This window comes from Leucoraja erinacea, chromosome 8, assembly GCF_028641065.1.
Source record: "Leucoraja erinacea ecotype New England chromosome 8, Leri_hhj_1, whole genome shotgun sequence".
Classification (NCBI taxonomy): domain Eukaryota; kingdom Metazoa; phylum Chordata; class Chondrichthyes; order Rajiformes; family Rajidae; genus Leucoraja; species Leucoraja erinaceus.
In genome coordinates, this window is record NC_073384.1 from 22,828,777 (window position 1) to 22,850,649 (window position 21,873).

At 41.2% G+C, this 21,873-nt stretch overlaps 1 protein-coding gene across 1 annotated transcript in view; it reads right to left on the reverse strand.

The window, feature by feature from the left end:
- Window positions 1-14,426: 14,426 nt before the first annotated feature.
- ppm1g (protein phosphatase, Mg2+/Mn2+ dependent, 1G) overlaps window positions 14,427-21,873 on the reverse strand; it is a 43,453-nt gene continuing 36,006 nt past the window's right edge. The window contains exon 10 of the mRNA XM_055639196.1: window positions 14,427-16,355. Coding sequence (XP_055495171.1) covers window positions 16,173-16,355 — 183 coding nt within the window. The 3' untranslated portion in view covers window positions 14,427-16,172. The remainder of the gene's footprint in view (window positions 16,356-21,873) is intronic.

Consider the following 21,873-nt stretch of genomic DNA (forward strand, 5'->3'; position numbering starts at 1 on the left):
TTAAACACGGATATTGCTTTCCTACAAGAAACGCATTTGAAACAACAAACTCAGATCAGATTAAGGGCAAACTGGATAGGTCAAACCTACTACTCCTCATTTACTTCTAAAGCAAGAGGCACGGCCATTATAATTCGGAAAGGTATACCTTTTAAATTAAAGAAGTCCATATCTGATAAAGAGGGAAGATACGTTATAGTCATGGGAGAAATTATAATACACCATTAACTATGATAAATATTTATGCACCTAATTTTGATAACCCCCAATTTTTAAAGAAAATAGTAGATATAATTGCAGAGCATAATTATCAAAATATAATAATGGGAGGAGATTTTAATTGTGTTGTAGACCCAAATTTAGATAAATCAATAAAGGTAGGGAAGTGTCTTGTTAAAACTAAGACCTGTGAATTTTTAAATACATATAAAAAATAATAACATAACTGATGTGTGGAGAATAGCAAACCGAAGTGGAAGGGAATATTCGTTTTACTCATCGGCTCATAAAACTTATTCACGAATTGACTATTTCTTATTGGATACAAAATTAATCCCATACACGACTAAACCATCATACCATAATAGTATTATTTCCGATCATTCACCACTGACTTTTATACTTAAAATCGAGGGAATGCTGGGTATAAAACCTTTTTGGAGATTCAACGCACAAATATTAAATAACCCACAGGGTTATGAGTATATAACAGAACAAACAAAAATATTTTTCGAGATAAATGCGACGCCGGGTATTTCTGTATCGCTATTATGGGAAACCTTTAAGGCATACATTCGCGGTGCTATAATCTCTCATCAAAGTTTTCAAAATAAAGAAAATAAAAGAGAACTTCAGGGGATAGAACAGGAAATAAAATCACTAGAACTGGACAATGCAACTGACCCAACCATAGATAAACATAATAAAATAACATTATTGAAATATAATCTCAATAGAATATTATCGACAAGAGTAATAAGACTATACCAAATTACAAAACAGGCACACTTCAAATTTGGGGATAAGCCACATAAATTATTAGCGAGGCAACTGAAGCAACAAGAAAAGGAAAATACTATCACTAAAATTAAATCTGATAAGGGTGAGCTTCTAACATTACCAAAGGTTTCAACAACTAAGTTACAGAGATAGGTTGAATAAGTTAGGTCTTTATTCTCTGGAGCGCAGAAAATTAAGGGGGGACTTGACAGAGGTCTTTAAAATGATGAGAGGGATAGGCAGAGTTGATGTGGACAATCTTTTCCCTTTGAGAATAGGGAAGATTCAAACAAGAGGACATGACTTCAGAATTAAGGGACAGAAGTTTAAGGGTAACATGAGGGGGAACTTCTTTACTCAGAGAGTGGTAGCGGTGTGGAATGAGCTTCCAGTGGAAGTGGTGGCGGCATGTTTGTTGGTATCATTTAAAAATAAATTGGATAGGCATATGGATGAGAAGAGAATGTAGGGTTATGGTATGAGTGCAGGCAGGTGGGACTAAGGGAAAAAAAGTTGTTCGGCACGGACTTGTAGGGCCAAGATGGCCTGTTTCCGTGCTGTAATTGTTATATGGTTATATGGTTATATTAATAAAAGGTTTGCCCAGTTTTATCATAATTTATACACAACTAAAATAAATACAGATGATAGTAAAATTACAATTTTTTTAGATAATTGCAACCTTCCTAAATTGGATAGTTTAGAACAAGAGGAATTAGGAGCACGGATTACTAGTGAAGAAATAAAACAAATAATAAACTCATTGTAAAATGGGAAGACCCCAGGACCAGATGGTTTTAGTAATGAATTTTATAAACGATTTCAGGAGTCAATTGTACCAAGATTACTCAACTTATACACGCAGGCTTATACCGAAAATAAACTACCAGAATCTTTAGCAGAAGCAACAAACATAAATATTTTTCGAGATAAATGAGACGCCGGGTATTTCTGGATCGCTATTATGGGAAACCTTTAAGGCATACATTCGCGGTGCTATAATCTCTCATCAAAGTTTTCAAAAAAAGATAAAGATTTAGATGAACTGGGTTCTTACAGAGCTATATCACTTCTAAATACGGATCAGAAAATCTTAGCAAAGATTCTAGCTAGAAGACTGAATAATTATAGTAACAAATAGGTAAACCCGAATCAAACGGGATTTATACCCAAAAGACAATCATTTAATAATTTGAGAAGGCTTTTCAATATAATGTACTCTCACAAAGAGGACATTGAAGATATTTCAGTTGTTACGCTGGATGCAGACAAGGCATTTGACCAGGTAGAATGGCAGTATTTATATAAGGTACTCCAAAAATTTAATATGGGAGAGAATTTTATTAGATGGGTTAAACTACTTTATGATAAACCTACGGCAAGAATATTAACTAATAATATGTTATCTCCAAAATTTTATTTAACAAGGGGTAATAGGCAGGGTTGTGCCTTATCACCATTGCTATTTGCCCTTATGATAGAACTACTGGCTGAAAGAATTAGAAATCATCCGAATATTCACGGATATAATACTAAGGACTCAAAGAATAAAATTTCATTATATGCAGATGATATTCTTTTATATATTACTAATACACAAATGAGTATCCCCACCTTATTAACACTAATTGAAGAATTTGGTTCTTTTTCAGGATATAGAATAAATTGCAATAAAAGCGAAATTATGTCTTTAAAACCACAGGATGCGAGACACTTATTAAAATTCTCTTTCAAAATTGCAACAGAAAAATTCAAGTATTTGGGTATTCAAATTACGAGAAGACACAAATCATTATTTAGCGCCAATTTTATGCCACTGTTAAATAAACTGAATGTTATGATTACATTTTGGAAATCGCTCCCGCTCTCATTGATAGGTAGAATTAACGCCATAAAAATAACTTTCTTACCACAATTAATATATTTGTTTCAAGCGATCCCAATATATATTCCAAAATATTTTTTCAAAAAACTAGATTCTAATATCACTAATTTTATATGGGATTATAGAGCACACAGAATTCAACAAAAGCATTTGTGTAAACCTAAAGAAGTTGGGGGTTTATCATTACCTAACTTTACGTATTACTACTGGGCAGTGCATATTAAGAACATAATGTACTGGTTGGATAGTTCCACTCACCAGTCAGAGTGGATAAGAATGGAGAAAGAGGAGTGTTTCCCGTATGATATAGGAACGATCTTGTTCTCACCGATAAAATTGAATAGTATAATATATAAGAAGAACCCAATTATTCACAATACAATAAGAATTTGGAAACAAATAAAATTACCCTTGAAATTAAATAATCTATCAGTACTAACCCCAATATTGAATAATCCTGCATTCAAACCATCTCTTATTGATAAAACATACAACAATGGGATAGACTGGGGATTAGGAAAATAGGAGATATGTATGAATTGGGCAAATTGTTATCATTTCAACAATTAAAATCAAAATTTAAACTGAATGATAATCAATAATTTTAATATATACAGATATGTGACTTTATGAAGAAATATATACATAGATTTCAAACTATATTTTTAGATCCTTTAGAAGAAGCAATGAATATTAAGGCTGATTCACAAAAAACTAATATCATATTTTTATAATAGTATATTAAATAGAGAATTACCCTCAACAGAGGCACTAAGAGAAGATTGGGAACATGAACTAATGATAAAGATCCCGAAAGATAGATGGGAAAAGTATCCGATGAACACACATAATTGCTCCATTAATGCAAGACATAATTTAATTCAATTTAAATTATTACATAGACTATATTATTCAAAAACGAGGTTGAATAAATTCTACCCAAACGTCTCTCCTAGATGCGATAAATGTTTGTTTCAAAACGCCAATATAACACATTCATTTGTAGGATGTACAAAGCTGAATAAATTTTGGAGCGATATATTTGATATATTTACAAAGCTCTTCAAGTCAAGAATAGAACCTAATATGGAATGGATTATATTTGGAATAATAGTAGAAGATATCAATTTAAATAAAGATCAAAAAGTTTTTTTTAATTATGGGTTAATAATTGGAAAGAAATTGACTTAAATTTTGGAAAAATACAGCTATACCAACTATTAAAATGTGGATTAGGAATATGATGGACATAACACACCTTGAAGCAATGAGACTCCGCCTAATAGATAAATATGACCAATTCTTAAGGAGTTGGTCCCCTTTCATCGACTTTTTGGAATCATGTGATGCAGCGGTATCGTAAAGATTACTGATTCCGGGTCAGGTCGTGGATAGATTTACATCTCCGAACAAAGACTTGAAAATTTCTTTATTAAGGGTCTTTTTCTCCTATTTCTATTCTCTATTTTTTCTTTTCTTATACACACACTTCACGTTTTTCTATTTTCTACTATCTATTCGTCCACTTTTTCTTCTCTCTATTTTTTCTGGTTTTTTTTACTTCCTTTTCAAAAACATAAAACTAGAGGTTGTACATAGAATGTATTACGTTATGACACAGTTGGCACCTAAAATTAGGTACCACTGTATTGTTTTGTACTGTATTAACTTCTAATAAAATAAACACCAACAAAAAAGAATTCTGCAAAAAAAAAGTATAATCGCACACATATTGACATAAGAGGTGATACATTTGAGCATGTTGTATCTTTTATTTTTATATATATGTATCTAAGAAAGTAACTTTGTTTTGATCTGAGATAATCAGTGGTCTGTAGATGTAAACATTCTTTTGAGTAATGCTGTTGGTGAGAAGTCATAAAGACGCTCAATACAAGGTAACGTTAGTTTAACTATGAATTATAATGAGATCTGGGAAATATATTCTGCTTTAATTAGGATTATAAACATTAGACCCCTGTGTTTAGATCTGTAGTTTAAGAGGTAACATTCTTCCCCAAGACTTATAGAGTTTAATGGGAACAATGTCTTGTTTATATAAATTGAGTAACCACTGTATCTCTTATATTTTGAGAAGTGGGTTCTGGGAATTGTCCACTTTTCTTGGATATCACTTTGTTGGAATGAAACGACTGATCAAAGAAGTTAAGAACACATGGCAGGCGATGGGCCACAAAGGGGGAGTCATGTGACTACCTACATCAGTTGCAAATATTGAAATGTACTGGGAAGGAGGAGATAAGTGGGAGCAAGTGATTGGTTGATGATGAGGGAATGTTGGAAAATGATTGGATATGGAAATGTAACAGGGATGGGGCATGCAGTTAAAAGTGGTATAAAAAGAGATGATCCTTTGTTTGTGGCTCAGTTAGCTCCACGTGGACTGATGACATAGGAGGATCCAACTTTTGTTTGCAAATAAAAGTTTAAACTTCTTGAAGAATTCTCCGCGTGGTCTGAATTAATTTGAGTATTGAAAACCACAACATCTTCTCACCTGCTGCTCTCAGAGCACACAGTACATTAAATAAAGTGTACTCCCCTCATATTGGTGCTTTTTCTATGTACTCCACTATATGCTTGTTTAATTCTAATTTGATTATTTCACGAGGAAGGATGCAGATCAACCATATTAATCCCTGTCAATGTAACCTTCACCACATATATTATGCATGATACATATTCCACCATGTAATCCAGTTCAGGATTTGAGTAGTCAAGTCAAGTCACTTTTATTTCTATAGCACATTTAAAAAACAACTTTCGTTGACCAAACTACTTTACATTGGTGGGGGTACTAAAGTTATACAACATTTATTTCATAGATTAAGTACAAACATAAATACATACATATAGCCCTCCCTCAGAGGATGTTAAGAAAGGCTTGAGAGTAAAGATGAGTTTTAAGTCTTGACTTAAGAGTCGATGGAGTGGGCAGTTCTGATGGGAAAAGGGATACTGTTCCACAGTCTAGGAGCTGCAACCGCAAAGGCGTGGTCGCCCCTGAGCTTAAGCCTAGACATTCAGTATGTTCAGTAACCCCAAGTCGGCCGATCTGAGGGACCTGGAGGTGGTGTGGTGGGAAAGCAGACTTTTGATGTAGGTGGGGGCAAACCCTTTAAGGGCTTTGTAGACATAAAGAAGGATCTTGAAATTTATTCGGAATCGCGCAGGGAGCCAGTGGAGAGAGGCCAGGATCGGGGTGATGTGGTCCCTTTTTCGGGTGCCCGTCAGGAGTCTCGCTGCGCCGTTTTGGACCAGTTGCAGGCAGGACAGGAAAGATTGGCTGATGCCAGTGTAAAAGGAGTTGCAATAATCGAGGCGGGAGGAGACAAATGTGTGGATGATCTTTTCGAGGTCATCTGTAAGGAATGCAGTTACTGATAACAACCCTGTTCATCCCTGAGCTCAGCAGCCCGCAAGATGTCACAATGAGTGCAACAGTGTGTATTATTCTCTCCGCATTGGTTTAAATAAATGCTTTGTGGTTCACCTATAGGCTGTGGGACGAGCATCGAAAATGTGTCTAGAATTTAACTTTCGTGACCCATGTCCGGGAACTACATGAAATTTTGCAGATTTAGATAAAATATGATTGAGAAGGAAGTCATAACTCGTCAGTGCCAAAAGTTACACATTAATTAATTAAGCTAATTAGAAAATGAGATCGAAAAAGTAAGCGCCGTCTAATGTTCATTCAATGCTCATATTACTATGGGGAGCCTAATTCCATGCTGCTGTCTATTTAAACCATATATATATATATATATATATGACGTGTATATGACTGTAATTATATATAATTGTATTATATAAAAATAATATAATTAATTTAATTGGGGGTGTATTTTGCATGAGATTACCACAGAGGTCCTGCTCCTGAACCTGCCTAATTAATGTGTGAGGGCAGTTCCTGTGCGTTCCCCCGTTTATTGAACCCCACTGACTGCCAGTGTGCATAGTGGGGGTCGTGGCCATAGTGGGACTGGGGCAATGCCAGGCTGGGGGAAGTCTAAGGCATCTTCCACTGAGAGAAAGATGACCAACCCTAACTCGCCCCCCTTCCAGAGCTGCCCAAGGCTGGAGCTGGAGCTGCTTTGGGACCGGCTGCGGGCTCCATACGTGTGGCCGCTCAGTGAGTCCACCTCGGGCAGCATGCCCTCCTGGATCACCATGGTGATGATGGTGGGGAGCAGTTTGCCTGCTCGGGCCGTCTTCAGCACCCCCATAGTGCCGGCTCCGTCAGTCCGCCCGCTCGCTCGCTGCAACACCGGCCGTCCGACACCCCGACCGACCACTCGCAGCACCCACCGCGGCCCGACCGATCTTTCACAGCATCCATCAGCCTACCGGCAGCCCGATCGACAGACTGAACAACTGATTGACTGACTGACTGACCAACCGACCAACTGACTTCTTACTGACTGACTCACTGACCCTAATCATAACCCAAGCTCTACATTTGTTAGTTATCATTTTTATTTAACAGTTCACATTAATTGTAAAACAAAATTATCAGCAAGGTTAGCATTATCTTTATTCCTTCGAAACCTTGCTGTTGTTTTGATATGCTCGGGAATATGGGCTGAAAATATGAAGTACGAGGGGAAGCTGGCCAGGAATATAAAGAAGGACAGTAATAGCTTCTTTAGATATGTAAAGGGAAAAAGAGTAGCAAAGTCAAATGTGGGTCCCTTGAAGGCAGACACGGGTGAAATAGGAAGACACAACAATCTCACAGATGTACTGGAGGACAGAGGATCTAAGGGGGTAGAGGAACTGAAAGAAGTTTTCATTAGGCGAGAAATAGTATTGGGTAGGCTAATGGGGCTGAAGGATGATAAATCCCCTGGACCTGATAGTTTGCATCCGAGGGTCCTCAGGGAGGTGGCTCTAGAAATAGTGGACGCATTGGTGATCATTTTCCAATGTTCAATAGATTCAGGATCAGTTCCAGTGGATTGGAGGATAGCTAATGTTATCCCACTTTTCAAGAAAGGAGCGAGAGAGAAAACTGGGAATTACTGACCAGTTAGCATGACTTCGGTGGTGGGAAAGATGCTGGAGTCAATTATTAAAGATAGCAGTAAAAGGATTAGTCGAATTCAACGGATTTATGAAAGGGAAATCATGCTTGACTAATCTCCTGGAATTTTTTGAGGATGTGACAAGTAAAATGAATGAAGGGGTGTCAGTGGATGTAGTGTATCTAGACTTTCAGAAAGTCTTTGATAAGGTCCCGCACGATTGGTGATCGCTGGTTGGCATGGATTTGTTGGCCAGGTGGCCTGTTTTCATGCTATATCTCTGAACTCAACTGGGGATTATTTTCTCACCTTCTTGGTTCTGATGAAGGGCTTGGACCTGAAATGTTAAGGTTTCTTTCCACACATTTAATTTTCTAATTGAAAGGAAAGCAAGGCATGTTCAAATCAGGACAGGATGTTTCTTTAAGAACTTGGGAGATGACTATGTCCCCATTATCTCTTCTGTAGGGCAGAAGATACAAAAGCTGGAAAGCACTTGTAAACAGATTAAAGACCAGCTTCTTCCCTGCTGTTATCATACTATTGAATGGTCTTTGCATAAGTTAAGGATGAAGTCTTACATGTACCTTACGGAGCCAGAACCCAGTTCGATCCTGACCATTGGCGCGGTCTGTAATTGTAATTGTAATTGTAAATCTTTATTGTCATTTCCTGAGTATTCGCATACTCAGAGGAAACAAAAAAACGTTTCTCAACCAGTGTCCATTCAGTTTTCGTTACAAAATAAATAGCAATTAAAATTAAAATACATGTCATGAACAATTTAACCCTCTAATAACATTCAATAACATTCAACAGCCGTTCCGACCGGCAGCGGCACAACAGTGGCTCTGCTGCAGTGTGGGGTGTTTGTGCGCGATACTTGGCAGGGGGGAAAGTTCATTTAACAGTCTTATAGCCTGTGGGAAGAAGCTGAGGAGCATCCTGCTGGTTTTGCAGCTGATGCTCCTGTACCTCTTCCCAGATGGGAGGATGGTGAAAAAGTCATGCGATGGGTGGTAAGGGTCTTTGATGATGGAGATGGCTCTGTTGATGCATCTCTTCTTGTATATGTCCAGCAGGAAGGGGAGTGGAGCACCAATAATCCTGCTTGCGGTCTTCACTATCCTGTCCAGTTGGTGCCGTTCGTACGCCTTGCAGCTCCCGAACCAGGAAGTGATGCCGTATGTCAGTGTGCTCTCGACAGTCCCCCTGTAAAAAGTCCGTAGATGTGTGGTGGGGAGGCCTGCTTTCCGTAGTCTTCGGAGGGGGTGAAGTCGCTGCTGGGCTCTCTTGACCAGAGCTGTGGTGTTGGCCGTGGACGTCAGGTCATCAGACAGGTGTAGTCCTAAGAACTTCATGCTGCTGACCCTTTCCACATCAGCTCCGTCGATGTGCAGAGGTGCATGGTGATGTTTCCCCGCCCTCCTGAAGTCAACCACCATCTCCTTAGTTTTTCCCACGTTAAGAATGAGGTTGTGGGATTTGCACCAACCTGTGAGCAGCTCCACCTCCATCCTGTACGCCGATTCATCGTTGTCACTGATGAGACCCACTACTGTTGTGTCATCAGCGAACTTGCTGATGAAGTTGTTATTGAGTCTGGCAGTACAGTCGTGTGTCAGCAGACTAAACAGAAGGGGGCTTAGGACACAGCCTTGGGGTGAGCCAGTGCTCACGGCTATGGTTTTTGATGTCCTACTGCCCACCCTGACTGTCTGCTGCCGCTGCGACAGGAAGTTCAGGACCCAGCTACATGTGCCAGCATCAACCCCCAACAGCTCCAACTTCTCCACCAGCTGCTGCGGGATGATTGTAGGCGGCGCGGCTCTGGCCAGCAGCGGCCTCTGCAGCCTGTCCGCGTTTTTATTATTTTTGTCTGTGTTTTTATGTAGTGTTTGTTATTTTATGTTGGGGTGTGTGTGTGGGGGGGGATGGGGGGTGGGGTGGGAGGGGGGGGGGAAAACTTTTTTTGAATCTCTCCCTGCACTGAGACCCGACCTTTTTCTCGTCGGGCCTCAGTCGTCGTTGAGGCCGCAACGAGGAGCGGCCTCCAACAGGAAGAGACCGGGGACTCAGGTGTCGACTCACCTCACCGTGGCGGAGCTGGCCGGGTCTGGAGCGGTGGAGGAGCGCTGCTGCTGCTGGTGCTGTTGCTGCTGCTGCTGGTGCTGTTGCTGCTGCTGCTGCTGCTGCTGCCGGAGAGTCGGAAGCTCTCTACAGGTCTGTGGACGACGGCGCCGAGCCCACGGCTCCCTGGGGGGGAGACCGCTTTTCGGGGCTTTCTTGTGGCGACTTCTCCCGCCCGAGTTGCGGGGTCGAAGAGCTCCTGGAGCGGGGCCTACATCACTGCCCCGCGCGGCTGGAATGGCCGCGGACTCTGCGAGCGCACACCGGGGGCTCCAACATCAAGACCCGGTGTGCGACCTTGCATCACCCGGCGTGGCTTTAATGGCCGCGGGACAATCGCCATCGCCAGCCGGGGGCTATGACTTTGACTCTGACATCGGGGGGGGAGAGAGTGCAGTGGAGAGAGAAGTTTATTTGGCCTTCCATCACAGTTATGTGATGGATGTTTATGTTAAATGTAATTATGTTGTGTCTGGGGTCTATTTGTGTGTATTGTATGGCTGCAGAAACGGCATTTCGTTTGGACCTCCAGGGGTCCAAATGACAAATAAATTGATTCTGATTCTGATTCTGATTGTGTTGAAAGCGGAGTTGAAGTCTATGAAGAGGATCCTGGCATAGGTGTTTTTCCGATCGAGATGTGACAACACAAGGTTCAGTGTTGTTGAGACTGCGTCCTCTGTGGATCGGTTGGCTCTGTAGGCGAACTGCAGTGGGTCTAGGTCGGCAGGTAGACTGTTTTTGATGTGCTGCATAACTAGTCGCTCAAAACACTTCATTACAATGGGTGTCTGTATGGAGTTTGTACGCTCTCCCGCGAGCTTTCTCCAAGGTCTTCGGTTTCCTCCCACATTCCAAAGATGTACAGGATTGTAGGTTAATTGGCTTGGTATAAATGTAAATTGTCCCGAGTGTATGTAGATAGCGTCAATGTGCACGGACTCGCTGATCCGAAGGGCCGGTTTCAGCAATCTCCAAACTGAACTATCTCATTGCAGCCCATGCATTTTTCGTAATATGAACTTTCTCTGTAGCTGTTACACTAGATTATCTCTATTCTATATTTTCTTTGCACCACCGATTATACTTATATACGGCATGACTATTCATGTAGTTTTTCCACTACATCTCAGTACACATATTAAGCCAATACTACTATCATACATGTGCTGCTATTTGCTACTGTCAATGAAATTATTGGCCAGGAGGTGCTGTTATTGTTTAAATATATACGGGGGGGGGGGGGGGGGGGGGGGAAAGAGTAACAAGAGACTCGGGGACCTCTCAGGAATAAAAGCGGTCACCTGTGTGGAGCCACAGGAGATGCAATGTGTATTTCTCCTCTGTATTTACAGTAGGAAATTGGAGCAGTCACTGGAAGTGTCATGAGAGCAATCAGGGTTACCGTTGAGGAAGTACTGAAGGTACGGTCGTGTTTGAAGGGAGACAAATCTCCGGGGCCTGATCAGATATATCCGTGGACATTGCGGGAAACTAGCGGAAATTGCGGGAGCCCAGGTTGAAATTTATGAGTCACCCTTAAATACAGGAGAGGTGCCAAAGGATTGGAGGGTGACAAATATTGTGCCTCTTTTCAAGAAAATGCTGGGAATTATAGGCCGGTGAGCTTAACATCTGTAGTTGGTAAGCTACTAGTGAGTATTCTGAAGCATAGGATATACATGCATTTGGACGGGCAAGGGCTGATTAGGGACAGTCATAGAAACATAGAAAATAGGTGCAGGGGTAGGCCATTCGGCCCTTCAAGCCTGCACCGTCATTCAATATGATCATGGCTGATCATCCAACTCAGCATCCTGTACCTGCTTTCTCTGCATACCCCCTGGTCCCTTTAGCCACAAGGGCCACATCTAACTCCTTCTTAAATATAGCCAATGAACTGGCCTCAACTACATTCTGTGGCAGGGAATTCCAGAGATTCACCACTCTGTTTAAAACATGTTTTTCTCATCTCAGTCCTAAAAGATCCTCCCTCAATCTTCTAAATTCTAGCGAGTACAAGCCGAGTCTATCCAGTCTTTGGTTTTGTTCATGGGAGGTCGTGTCTCACAAATCTGATTTGAGTTTTTTGAAGAAGTGAGCAAAAAGGTTGATGAGGGCAGAGCTGTAGATGTTGTGTACATGGACTTTAGTAAGGCGTTCAACATGGTAGGCTGCTCTGGAAGGTTAGATCTCATGGGATCCAAGGAGGGATAGCTGAATGGATAGCAAATTGACTCCATGGAAGGAAGCAGAGGGTGATGGTGGAAGGTTGCTTCTCAGAATGGAGGCCTGTGACTAGTGGTGTGCCACAGGGTTGGTGCTGGGCCCGTTTATTGTTTGTCATCTACTTTAATGATTTGAATGAGTACAGGGCAAGTTTGTTGATGATACAAAAGTTAGTGGTTTTACAGATTGTGAAGAAGGATGTGAACGATTGCAGCAGGATCTGGTTCGATTGGCCAGGTGGGCAGAGGAATGGTTGATGGCATTTAATACAGAGAAGTGTGTGGGGTGTTGCATTTTGGGATGTCGAACAAAGGCAGGACCTACATAGTACATGGTAGGTCTCGGGGTAGTGTTAAAGTGCAGAGGGATCTAAGAGAACAAGTGCATGGTTCCTTGAAGGTCGAGTCGCAGGTTAATATGTTGGTCAAAAAGGCTTTTGCCACTTTGGCCTTCATCAGTCAAGAGTATTGAGTATAGAAGTTGGGAGGTCATGTTGCAGTTGTATAAGAGTTGGTGAGACCACATTTAGAATATTGTGTTCAGTTCTGTGCACCATGTTATAGGATATTGTCAAGCTTGAAAGGGTTCAGAAAATATTTACGAGGATGGTGCCAGGAATATAGGGAGAGGTTAAGTAGGCTAGGTCTCTATTCCAAGGAGCGTAGGAGGATGAAGGGAGATCTTATAGAAATATACAAAATCATGAGAGGAATAGATCGGGTAGATGCACAGAGCCTTTTACCTACAGTAGGGGAATCGTGGACCAGAGGACATAGGTTCAAGGTGCAGGGGAAAAGATTTAATTGAAATCTGAGAGGGTAACTTTTTCACACTGACGGGGGTGGGTGTATGGAACAAGCTGCTAGAGGTAGTTGAGGCTGGGACTATCCCATCGTTTAAGAAACAGTTGAACAGGTACATGGGTAGGACAGGTTTGGAGGGTTGTGGACCACGCGCAGGGAAGTGGGACTAGGGTAGCTGCAACATTGTTGGCCAGTGTGGGCGAGTTGGGCCAAAGGGCTTATTTCCATATGGTATCACTCTAAAACTGTTTGAGATGCAGGGTCAAGAATTTTATTCTCTCAGATTCTTTCACCACTTGCCATGAGAGCAGCATGGTAACCAGTGTAGTATCTAGACAGCTGGCGTTCTCACTGAGGTATGCATTCATAATTTAGACGGAGTAAAGAAACAGTTGCAATCTCCATCTATATAAAGTTAAAATGAGTTGGAAGAATAACCGAGGTAAATGTTTAGGTAATTCAGTACAAACATTGCTTGTCTAAGGCAGCAGCAACAAGGGGGGGAAAAATCAATTATTGGAAATCAGCCTAAACTATCTGCTAATCATTATAAACACCTAGTAGCAAATACATTTTTAGTGTTACTTTTCTGGAAAGAAGACTATTAAATTTCCCCCCATGTTTTGACTATGATATTGCCCCACTTTTTCCATGGTTCACATTTTGAAGCAAATTTGGAGCTGAAAAATGTAAAGACCAGGTCTCTTACATTCTCTTAATCCATGGGAATATCAAGAGGTCTTTGCTGACTAGGGTTAATCTATATATTCTAGTTTGGTGGGGAAATAATTCCTGACCTCAAAAATATTCAAAATGTTGTGATGACAATAGCAAGTTTGCAACTGTGACAACATTTAGTCGGAAATAATTAGACTAACTATTCACATCAGAACCTTCGAACAAATTATCATTTATGTCACCCTACATTTCAGGCCATTAACGGGTTGTTTAATGAAGTCAAGAGAAAATTAACAGCCAATTTATGCACAATATGGTCCAAGAGAACCATAAACTATTGAGATAGAAATGTTGGGCAGGTTTCCTGGAAAACTCTCATGTTGTTACATCGAGTGGGGAAGACAAATGCATCCCTGTAAGGTGGCATGCCCATCAATGCAACATGCCATCACCACTGCACCAAAGTGTCCGTCGTGGTGCTGGAATGGAAGTCAACCTTCAATCATCTGATTCGGAGACAGGAGGGTGAATAACAGAGCTGATGGTTCATGATGCCACATGGGATGTCACACTTTGAGCCCCATACCTAAATAAACAGAAGCTGTGCAGAGATAATTCTCGGAAGGTGTCAAAAAATTGATGGTCATATAATGATTATCAGTCAATCATAGTGCTTTACTTGGATGAAACAGAGTACATTTCCATGAAAACTGGCATTACAAATATTGCTGCAATATTACCATAAACACATGGTGATACCAGCTTCTATAAAAAAAGGGAAACCGTGTTAAGTAAACCAAGCTGAAATGCTGGAGTGCCTGCTGGTCGGTACATGACGCCTAATGGTCCACAAAAGAAAAAAAAGATTGGAGTGGTCATGGTGAACAGCCATGTCAATCCACATCTTGGTCTTCGAGAAAGAAGAAAATGAACAAAAAAATGCAGATGGTAGAAATACAAAATAGAATGTTGTAGCTGTAAAAACCTAACAGCTCAGGAAGCATCCGTGGAGTTAGAAACTAAAATAATGTTTCAGGTTGATGGCCATTGATCAGAACCAATGAAAAGTCACTGACCCAAAAATGCTGGCAGTTTCTCTCTCCACGGGTGCTGTTTGGACTGCTGAACATGTTCTTGCCTTTCTCATCCCAACTGAGCCATCAGCTTGTATTAAAGTGAAGCAAGGATATAAATCCATGACCCTTTATTGAAACAAAACTGAAGCCCTTACCTTGAGACTTAAAAAAAAATATTGAAGATGAAAATTAGATTTTAAATGGATTTCAGCACAAAGCCCAAAGCAACAAGGGGAATTAATCCTGCATTAACAATGCAATCAGCATTTGGATGTATTAGTTGTGGACCAAATTATATAGAAACTGAACAGTAATGCATGTTGTCAAGGTTTTCAAACAACAGTACTCTGATTATATAATATACCAAATGCAATTGAAAAAACCTTAAAAAAAAAAAATTTAAAACCCATGTTTTCTTTTAATATATAAAAGTGGTTGAAAGTTGCTTTCAGGTCCAGCATTCACATAGCTTCAAATCATACTATGACCTCATACCTTTCAGAAGTCTATGGTGCTTTTGACATTAATTTTGAGTATATGTAGCTTAACAAAGGAAGTGATAGTAAGCTGAAATCCTTTTCAGGTCCAACACTGCCTTTATGTTTGCAATTTCATATACTAGCAAAAACATTAATGTTCTCCTGATATTTTCTTTAAAAAAAAAAAAAATTGTATTGAAAAAAAATCCAAAGCCTCAATATTTTTCTCCACATCATCCTCCGTCTCTTCCTCGTCCCCAATACAAAAGAATTGGCAGCACAAACACCGACAACAATCTCACTGCAACTGTTTCCCCCCACCCCCACTGTCAAGCGTTTACAAACTGCATTCAATTAAATTGCTCACCAGAAATAAATTCAGTTAATGCAAATTCAACTATCGCACTCCTTATATTTTCCCCAAGGGGGTAATCATTTCAAATTTTGCCATTGAAAAGTATCAAGTATGACTTTTGAAGCATCCAGTTGCTTAGTGGAGTGAACTTTTCCTGTATCAAAAAATTCTATGAAAAAGGCGTGGATCCCATTTAATTTCAGACTTTTCCTCCTTCCCACCCGACAATGAAAAACTCATTCACATGTTTTTGTCTCCAACAGGCTGTGAGTAACAATGTAGGATCCCTGGACTGACTGCTGCTAAAGGGAGTGTGCTTCAGACACACAGTAATCTAGGGTGGCAAACTAAGGCTACATTGTACAATACTGCAGATTTATTTTTATACAATTTCCAGCAATTGCTTGCTATATTTTTTTTAAAAAACGATATCAAGTTCTTTAATTACACGATAACGTTGGGTCTCAGTTTATTCCCTATCCCTTTCAAGTTATTCATTTTTTGTCTTTTTCCCATTTTCTTTCTCATCGTCTGTTGAGTGAAGGCGTTTCCGCTTGCTGCAGTCAGCCTGTTTTTTTGCAGGCCGTGGTTTAAAGGTGATGATAATACAAGTCATGTTGTCACATCCAGTTCCATCTCCTGATGTATCAGGTGCCAAACAGTGATCCAGCAGCTGTGAACATAGAAAGAGAATGGATGCTGCAATATTTGAAGACTGCACACAAAACCAAATGGAAGTATTTTCTTCAGAGGATATAATTAAAATGTCCCCTATGGCCTAGTCATTGTGTACTTGGTAAGTTAGATTCTTGTTCCAGGTCTACATCTGCCCATGTAGTACATACCAAGGGAATGGGATTGCTTTGAGTTAACAAATAAAATAATATAGACTAATGATAGGAAACTACATAGAGCATAAAATTCTAACTGCATATTTAGACTATTGTACACTAATCTTGCCTGCTTTAAATAGATGGCTTTCTATCATGTGCATATTAATGGCACAGTTACCATCAATCCATGTAACCATAATACTTTTTACTCCTTTTATTGCCTTGTCCTGAAGCGAATAGGATTAGCGTATTTGTGCAGGAAGGAACTGCAAAACCAAAGATAAACTCAAAAGGCTGGAGTAACTCAGAGTCAGACAGCATCTCTGGTGAAAAGGAACGGGTGACGTTTTGGGTCAAGAAGAGTCTCCAGTTTTTTGTGTCTATTAGCATATTTTCTAGTTACTCATCAACAAGCCACATTGAACCCGTTGGTTGAAATATTGAAATGTACAATATCCAACATACTGATTCCCAAGCTATTGTATATTAAAAAGATGTGTAATGGTGGGCAGATATAGCAGAGATAATTTAATGGGGGCAAGTATAGCTGAAGGTGTAGGATGAGGCAGAAAGAAGAGGAGGATGATTAGAGAGGGGATCAGGAATTTTTAGAGGTGAAAGGATTGAATGCAAGGTCAAGCAGCTGATGATAAATGTTATTGTAATACGAGACCCTCTCATTATCTCATGCCAATTATTAACACAAAGGAATTCTATTTTTTTATTATTCAATTGGACTTTAGACCCAAGCTAAAGGTAGATTAGCAAGGTATGTTAATTTCTGAGCTTTTACAAAGGAATGGGTCAAAATTTAATTAAATGGAAAAAAGTCTGCAAATAGTTAAATTTTCTGTTTTGTTCAACATCCCTCTAAAGGGAGAGTGCCAAATATAGCATATTTATTGCTGCACATTTCAATACAGGTGCACAATCTTTTATCCGAAAGCCTTGAGACTAGACACTTTTCATAATTCGGAATTTTTCGGCTTTCGGAATGGAAGATTTTTAGCGTAGATTTTAACGGCTGGCTCAGTGGTAGAGTGTTCGGCTCATATCCGCAAGGTCGCGATTTTGCGCCTCGATCCCGGCAGTTACTCGATCGCGAGCTTGAGTCTTCAATGTCGTTTTTTCTTGCAGAAAAGGAGAGAATAGGGAGGGTTAGGCTGGGATCATTCTCTGCGAGATGATCTTAGTGTGGGAGACAAGTGTAGGAGAGGTGTACTGACTGTGTGGGCAGAACTTTGGAAGTAATTACCCACCATTCTCAAAAGCCGCTGTGTCTCCCTGTTCCTGGGATAGCAGGGGGCGATCAAACAGCACAATACCTCCCCTCCTCCTCCAACTCCAGAGGAATCCGCTCCCCGATGAGCCGCTACGGCGACGTGGCAGTTCGCCCACAGCCCGAGCTGCGCGACCCCAAGAACAAGACGAATCTTGCACACCATCAGCTTCTGCCCCTACGGGGAGTGTGTTCCTCTGGAGTTGGAGCGGGGCTGGAGTTGCTGATCTGGGATCTCCGTGCTTGCAATGGGCCTGGGGGTCGGTGTCCCGATGAGGGGGTGCAGTATACTGTACCACCCATGCAGGTGAGCAGGAGAGTGAGGTTGTTTGCAGTTGCAGAGGGAGGGGGCAAGGGCGGTACAGTTCCCAGTCTCAGCTCCTGTACAGGGGGGTGGCCGGAGATGTCAGGACCAACAAGAACCCACTCCCCAATGGGCCGCTACAGCGACAAGTGGCAGTTCGTCCACAGCCCGAGCTGCGCCCCCTCATCCGCAACCCGGGTTCCTCTGGAGTTGGAACGGGGCTTGGCTAGAGTTGCTGCTGGCTGCGAGTCTCTGGGATCTCCGTGCTTGCAGTCGGTGTCCCCCTCATTCGCAACCTCAAGAACTGAAGGGAGCGACAATCTGCTGCTGCCTGCCCGCTGAGTTAAAAAGTTCCCACGCAAGACTCACGATACACTGTGTATCGTGAGTCTACCGTGGGAACTTTTTAACTCAGCGAGCAGGCAGCAGCAGATTGTCAATTATTAACCCTCCCGCGCAATATACCCTCACCTTCTCTTTTATGAATGGGGATTAGTTCCCCTTTCTTCGAGGACCGACCGGAGGTTCCGCTGTCACCTCTGCGTCGGTGAACGTCTTCAAGGACCTTTCCTCAAGGACCGAAAAAATGTCCGCTATTCGGAGCTTTTCGTTATTTGGAATTTCGGATAAAAGGTTGTGCACCTGTACTTTCAAAAATCAGAATACTATATTTGACTGAACAGGATGGAATCAAGAGATGGGGATGAATGCATAGACTGACACAGGAAATTAATATATAAATATGGATGTTGTCCCTCCCTAATCTCTAAACTAAAGATGGACACAAAATGCGGCACTAATTCAGCCGGCCAGGCAGTATCTCTGGATAAAATGGTAAGTGACGTTTCAGGTCGGGGCCATTCTTCAGGCTGAGTGGGCGTGTCCATTTATCAAATGCTCTGCAGCAAAAGACAATTTTCATTGAATTAACGTTTTTAGCACAACATTCTCATGAGCACCTTTCCAAGCTAAGTATTAATTTAGTTGGGCAAACCTGGGCTGAAGATAAACAAATTTTGGAAAGTGGGCACTTAATCACAGATTCATTCTGTACAGAAATATTCTCTCGGGTCCAACTCGTTCATACTGACCAATATGCCCATCTAAGCTGGTCCCAACTGCCTGTGTTTGACACATATCCCTCAGACCCCTTACTATCTGTGTAGCTGAACAAATGTCTTTTAAATGCTGCTATTGTAACTGCATCAATTACTTCCTCTCACAGCTCATTACATATGCCATCACTCTCTGCAAATAAGTTGCACCACAGGTTCCCTATTAAAGGTTTAGCAATATGAATACTTTACTGTGACATGTAGCTAGGCATAGTGAAATTCTTTGGGGAAAAAGACTGTGCATTTACCCTGTCTATGCTCTCATGATTTTGCACACCTACAAAATCATCCCTCAATCTCCTACACTCCCAGGAATAATATTCAAGCCAGGCCAATCTCCACAAATAACTCAGTCCCTCGAGCCCTGGCAACATTCTCATAATTATTTTCTGCATTCTTTCCAACTTAATGGCATCCTTCCTATGACAGGGCGACCAAAATTGAACACAACGTTCCAGGCCTCATCGACATTTTCTACAATTGCAAAATAATGTCTCAACTTCCATGTCCAACGTCCTCACTGATGAAGACCGGCCAAAAGCCTTTCCTCCACCTTATTTACCTGTCACTTTCAGAAAACAATGTACATACTCCTAGATCCCTCAGTGCAACAATACTCATGTTGAAAGTATGACCCTGGTTTAACTTCCTAAAATGCAGCACATTTCATTTAACCAAATCCATTTGCTATTCCTCGGCTGTCTTAGTCAGCTGATTGAGATCCCGCTGTAAATCTGCATAAGCCTCTTCATTGTCTGCAATACCACATTTTTTAGTGTTATCTGAAAACCTACTCACCACGCCTTGCATGTTCACATCCAAATCGTTGATATAAATGACAACCAACAATGGGCACAGCGTCAATTCCTGAGGTGCACCACTAGTCAAGGGCTTCCAGTTTGAAAAACAACCTTCCACATCACCTTCCATTTCCTACTATGAAGCCAATTATGTATCCAATTAGCTAGTTCTCCCTCTACCCCAAAAGATCTAATCTTCTATAGTAACCTACCATGCATAACCTTGTCAAAGGACTTAGTGCAGTCCCTATAGGTTACAGGTGTCACGCTGACGTCATCGGCCTTCCTGGTTATCCTTTTTTTTAAAAGGGTAATCAAATTTTTGAGACACATACAAAGTTGACTACCCCAAATCAACCCCCGTCTTTCCAAAGGCATGTATATCTAATCCCTCAGAATCCCCTCCACTAATTCAACCATCACAAATGTCTGGCTTATTGGTCTATAATTATGCTATGCAATCCCTCTTAAATAAAGTCTACCCTCCAGTCTTGTGGGATCTAATCCATGGCTAACAACAATGCATATCTCAGCAATATCCGAGACACGTATCTCTACAATTTATTTTTTAATTTCCTTCTGTTCTTGGATGTCTCCGATTTATCTACCTTCATCTGTTTTAATATGTACAGCACCTTTACTGTCTCAAAAACATCTGCATTACTTTCAGCAAGGCCTTTGATAAGGGTCCATATTGGTAGGCTACTCTGGAAGATTGCATGGGATCCATGGAGTGCAAGCTAACTAGATACAGAATTGGATTCTTGGCAGGAAGCAGAGGGTAGTGGCGGTGGAATGTTTTTTTTGGATTGGAAGCCTGAGATTAATGATGTGCCCCAGGAATTGGTGCAGGGCAAATGCTGTTTGCCATCTACATCAATGATTTGGAGGAGAATATACAAGGCATGACTGGTAAGTTTACAGGTTACATTAAAATAGGTGGCATTATGGAAGGTGAAGATGGTTATTAAGAATTGTAGCAAGATTTTGATTAGCTGGGCAAATGGACGGCAGAATGGCAAATGCAGTTTAATTTGGCTAACAATGGGGCTTTACATTTTAGGAAATCAAACTAGGTCCGGACCTTCACAATGAACGATAGAGTAGGGACCTGTGGAGTATTGAAGAGCTGAGTGATCTTGCAATATATAAGTATACAATTCTCTGAAAATGGCATCGCAGATAGATAGGATGCTGAAGGCAGCTTTTGGCAAGCTGACCAAGCAGTCAAGTAATTGAATAAAAGTGGGCATGTTATGGTTCAGTTGTACAGGATATGTGATGCTGCATTTGGGAGTACAGACACTCCCCAACTTATGTAAGGGTTATGCAAGTCGGAAACAGAAGTGCTACTGTGCACACGTGAATTTACAATCCGATGCGGATATGACGGGTGGAGCTCTGGTGCGGAGACCGGGAAGGCCAATAGTGCAAACAAACACTTGGCAGTGAACAGGTTAAATCTTGTATCTGCCTCAACTACGTCCTCTGGCAGCTCATTCCATATACACTTGCGTGGGAAAAGTCAGGGTGGCCAGTCGGCTTAAAGAATTGCTAACAAAAGTGCGAGTTTATGCAAGTGGCTTATTACAAAAGTCAGGGGAGTGCATTGTGTTCAGTGGTGGTCAGCCTATAGGAAAGATGCCATTAAGCTGGAAAGGGTGCGGAGAAGATTTATAAGGTTGTTGCCAGAACTTGAGAGCCCGAGCGATAGGGAGAGACTGGGTAGATCTTTAGTCTTTGGTGCGCAGGAGGCTGAGGGTGATCTTAAAGAGATACATAAAATCATGAACAGAATAGATTGGGTGAATGCTTTCTCTTAGGGTAGGGGAATCGAGAGCTAGAGGGCACAGGTTTAGC